The 4995-nt window shown below is 52.1% G+C and overlaps 1 protein-coding gene across 1 annotated transcript in view; it reads left to right on the top strand.

The window, feature by feature from the left end:
• Positions 1-655: 655 nt before the first annotated feature.
• Positions 656-4995, top strand: part of LOC130586794 (dual serine/threonine and tyrosine protein kinase-like) — a gene marked incomplete at its 3' end in the record, with an annotated part of 17029 nt that continues 12689 nt past the window's right edge. The window contains exon 1 of the mRNA XM_057387701.1: positions 656-998. Coding sequence (XP_057243684.1) covers positions 755-998 — 244 coding nt within the window. The remainder of the gene's footprint in view (positions 999-4995) is intronic.

The raw sequence follows: 4995 nt of genomic DNA on the forward strand, positions 1-4995 counted from the left end.
CGCCGCCGGCACCGGCATCGCCGCCGCCGCCGCGCCTGACGGACAGCGCCGCCGGCCAATGGCGATGCGAGGGTGGGGAGGAAAAGCGCGCTGATTGGTGGAGGGGGTGTACGGGGCGGTGCTGGAGGGAGGAATTAACCAATGGAAGCGCGCGGAGGGCGGGGCTGCCGCTGGTGATTGGCGGAGGCGGAGCGGAGCTTGAGACGGGCGCGCCGCCTCCTGCCGAGCCGGTCCGCGCAGCGCGGGATGGGGGAACAGCCGGCAACGTTCCAGCTTCCCCTTTTGCTTCCCCTTTTTAAACACATCATTTTATGGTGCTTCTCTTTTTTTCGASTGTTTTTTCTCGCTCCCCGCGGGGGTGCGCAGAGGCCTCGGACGGAGGTCGGCGGTCTCTTTTCGAGAAACTACAGTTCCTATGAGCCTTTGCGGCGCAACAGACTCCCGGCGTCATCATGAACTACATTCCGATGTAAATGAACTACAGCTCCCGGCGTGCTGTGCGCGCAGGGTGCGCCCGGCCTCCTCCCCCTTTGCCCTGCGGCGCGCCGATAAAGGTTCCGCGCACACGCAGCGCGCCCGGTGGAGGCGCTTCCCCTCGGGAGAAGGCGGCGGCCCGAGGGGGTCGGGGAGGCGGGGGGGGCGGTCGGGAGGCGAGGAAAAACCTCGGGGAGGTTCCTCCCGGAACGGCGGCAGCCTGGCAGGCCCCGAGCGCGGCCCGCGGTGGGGAGGGGATAGCGGGGCGGACCCGGAGGAGATGGAGGGCGAGGGGGCCCCGTCATGGCGGGGTCCCGGCGGGGCCGTGCGGGAGCTCTGCCGCTCCTTCGGCCACTACAACCGGCACCTGGCGCGGCTGCAGCACAACCTGCGAGAGACCAAGAGGTTTTTCCGCGACGTCAAGTACTCCCAGGGACACCCCTTGGCCTCGGCGCTCGCTGGAGACGATCCCCCCTCCGCCGGCGATGGGGACGGGGGTCCCGGGGACGGCCCCGCGGCCGGCGGTGAGTGAGGGGCGGGGACCGGGCCGGGCGGGGCCGGGGAGGCCTGGATGAGGCTGGGGTGTGAGTGGGATGGGTCCCCAGCGGGGAATTTTGGGGTTTCAGGGATGTCCGGTGGGTTTGTGGGGATTGCGGTGCTGAGAGAAGGGTCCAGCCTGGCGGGCTGCGGGGTCTGTAATGGGGGTTACGGGGCTGGTGATGCCCTGAGGGTGGGAGAGGCTTTGTGGGGTGAAGCGGGATGGTTTAGGGCGGATTTGGGATGGATRTGAGCGAAGTGTTTTTCTSCCAGGCTCCCCAGGGAATGGGGACACAACCSCAGAGCTTGGGGACACCGCTCCCAGGGGTGCCCAGGACGGGATTTTGGGGTGTGTGCGCAAAGCTGGGAGTTGGCTCARTGATCCCTGTGGGTCCCTTCCACTTCAGGATATTCCATGGTTTTATACTGGGATCCCTCTCCCTGAATGGAGCGGCGATTTCAGAATCCTGGAGCAACCGGGACCAGGTTCTGCCGTTCCCCGTTTATCCCGGAATTCCTTGGGATTTGCGGCTTTGTCCCGCGGCTTTCTGGGCAGCTGCCGCTGTTGACAAACAGAGCTGCCGGGGTGATCTCTCCAGCCACGGGCAGGGCTCCGTCTGTCCATAAGACTGTCTCGTGAGAGGAGCTCGGGGTGTCGTGAAACCCCCGTGAAAACCTTCTCCATTCATTCCCGACCCTCTCTCATGAGTCATCTCCCTCGGATTCTTCTCCCAGGATGTTTTTCTGGGATTCTTGTCCCTGCTTGTCTTGCGCTCCCAGTGTTGCTTTCGCGTTTGAAGTGTTGAGGTTTTTCTGTCTGTGTGTAAAAAAAAAAACTCAGTGGTTTGGGCTGGTTTGGGATTTGTTTTCCCCCATTGCAGCCTTTTCGGGGTTGTGGATGGAAAAATGTTGGGAATGCGGCAGGATTTTGGGATGTGTTGGGTTGGGGCTGCTTCTCTCACCAGATTTTGGGAAGAGGCAGAGCTGGGACAGGTGGCTCTGTGATGTTTGGCATTTGGGATTGTTTGGGAGAAGAAAAGTATTTGGGGTGACCCAAAGGAACCAAGAGGAAAGATGGAGAGGGAATATTTCTAGGGGATGGATAAGGGGRAATGGCTTCCTGCTGCCAGAGGGCAGGGATGGATGGGATTTTGGGAACAAATCCCTCCCTGTGATAGCAGTGAAGGGCTGGGATGGATTCCCAGAAAAGTGGGAAGTGTCCAGAACAGGCCAGACAGGGCTTGGAGCACCCTGGGATCATGGAAAGCACCCTTTGAAGATTAAGGAGCCCCATTTTCCTTGACTTTTTCCCCAAATCTGCCCCAAAGCGAGAAGAATTTTGAGCAAAACCTTCTGCAGGGTCGGTTTTGTGCAACACAGAGGGAGTGGAGTGGACAGGACACAATGCCCGGGTCTGGAGTGGAAAAAACAACCCTGGAAGTGACYGTGGATGTCTTGGAAACCAAACAATCGTGGAGGGTTTGCTCTGGAGGCAMCTGCAGGGCGATTTGTGATGACGTGAGGAGGGAAATTCCCTTCGGATCAGCCTCCAAAATGCAGCCAGGGCTGAGTATCCCCTTAATATCCCTGGAGTATCCCCAGAGTAGGAGCCCTGACCCCTCTGCTGAGCCGGGGCTGCTACTTCAGGGTTCAAATAAATCCATTTATTCCCCATTTTCCCCTCCTTTGGAGGGTGATGGAAAATATCCATCCCTAAAAAACAGATATTTCAGGATGTCCACCTCTAAAATATGGTTATTTTGGGATAACCACCCCTAAAAGATGGATATTTTGGGATATCTGCCCCTAAAATACTATTATTTTAGGATGTCCATCTCTAAAAGATGCATATTTTAGAATGTCTACCCCTGAAATATGGTTATTTTCGGATATCCACCCTGAAAAGATGGATATTTCAGGGCATCCATCCCTAAAATATGGTTATTTTGGGATAACCACCCCTAAAAGATGGATATTTTGGGATATCCGCCCCTAAAATATGATTATTTTAGGATGTCCATCCCTAAAAGATGGACATTTTAGGATGTCCACTCCTAAATGATGGATATTTTGCTATATTCACCCCAAAAGATGGATATTTTGGGATATCCATAATCCATATGATTATTTTAGGATGTCTATCCCTAAAATATCAATATTTTAGGATGTTTATCCCTAAAAGATGGATATTTTTGAATGTCCACCCCTAAAATATGGTTATTTTAGGATGTTTATCCCTAAAAGGTGTATATTTTAGGATGTCCACTCCTAAATGATGGATATTTCAGGATATCCACCCCTAAAATAGGATTCTTTTAGGATTTCCACCCCTAAAATATGGTTATTTTGGGATATCCACCCTGAAAAGATGGATATTTCAGGGTATCCATCCTTAAAAGATGGATCTTTTAGGATGTCCACCCCTAAATGATGGATATTTTGGGATATCCACCCCTAAAATATGCTTATAGAATAAAAATAAAGCTTTTTAGGGGTTTTCCTCAAGGGTTGTGACGATCCTCAGGGTTTTTTTTTTTTTTATTCTTGAGGTGTAGAATCAAAACCTGAGTTAAGGACTATAAAAATGGTATAAAATTGGTAAAATGCTAAGGGGRAAAAAAGTCAATTTATTTCCTGCGGATTGTGGTTGTTTTCTTTGCTCTGGGCTTGCAATGGTTTGAACACTTTGATCGAGAATCCTGAGGGTTTGGAGGGTTTTATGGCCTTGTTTTAGGAATTTTTGAGGAAATCCACAGAGTTGTGGGCAGCAGCTGGGGGTTTTCTTAATGTTGTGTCCTAGGGGAAAGCCCTGGGCTCAGCTTCCATAAATAAATGTATTTTTGGGTGTTTTCTGGAGGGTTTGGAGATATTTTTGTGCTGATCTCTGTTGCTTGAGGGCTTTATCTATTAAAATGTGGCTGCTCTGCTGATATCACTGTGATCCTGGAAAGATCAGGGCTTCTTTTGGGGGTAAAAAGTTGGATTTAAGAGCAGGGCAGAGCTGGTTGGGGTGGAATTTGTGGTAGAACTTCTCAGGCAGATGAAAGGAGGCACTTCCCAAGGAGCTTCAGAGGATGGAGTTTGGTTCTACAGTGCTGAAGTTGGAATTAATTGGATTTTTTCCTCCTGAAATTAACACCTCTTGGATTATATGGAGCTAAAATGGGGTTTATTTAATGATATGAAACTAAATGGGGTTTATTTACAATTTCAATCTGGAATCCGGAGTTTGTGTCCATATTTTTGGTGCTCTCGGAGTTATTTTGCTGCTGCGCACAAGGTGATGATGCTGGATTTAGGGCTTTTCAAAGCTGGATTTTAATTTTTCAAAATTTTTTAAATTTAAATAAAATTCTGGGGCTAAACTCAGTCCTGAGCCTGAATTAAGGAAAGGATCTTAAATCCCATCCAGCCCCACCCCTGTGGAGCTCATTCTGCTCTCCCAGCTTGCTCCATGGACACCGTGGTTGGTCCAAATGTGTCGAGATGAAGCCTTGTGATGCTCTGAGCCTGCCGGGAAATAGCAGAAATCCTTGGAAAACCCTCAAAATTCCTGACAACACGCTCCGACTGTCCYGGGGCGCCACCAAAAACAGAACAAAGGCGAGCGGGGCCATCAAAGCGCTGACCAAAGGGACAAATCAACGCTTGGAGCTTCCATAAACCCGACCTCAGCTCCTCCTGAGCGTTGGAGATGTTTCCTGGTGAGAGCCCTCCTTGTTCCAAACACAGTCCTCCTTTCATCCCGACCGTTCATGGGACACGCGTGCCCCGGGGCGACCCCGAGGTCCCGGGGTTTGTTTGAAGTGTCCGTCACATGTCCGACCCCGGCGCACGGATCCGGGACGGGCTCCAACCCCGGCAAAAATATCCTGGCGTGAACGTCGCTCTGGGTCCTTCGGGAAGTTCTGATCCCGATGGGTGTTGGGTTCTTCCTGCCCTAAATCCGTGTCTGTGCTGTGGGAACATGGGAAAGGTGTTTGA

This window comes from Malurus melanocephalus, unplaced genomic scaffold (assembly GCF_030028575.1).
Source record: "Malurus melanocephalus ecotype Western Australia unplaced genomic scaffold, MMel_1.1 scaffold_1313, whole genome shotgun sequence".
NCBI classification, from domain to species: Eukaryota; Metazoa; Chordata; class Aves; order Passeriformes; family Maluridae; genus Malurus; species Malurus melanocephalus.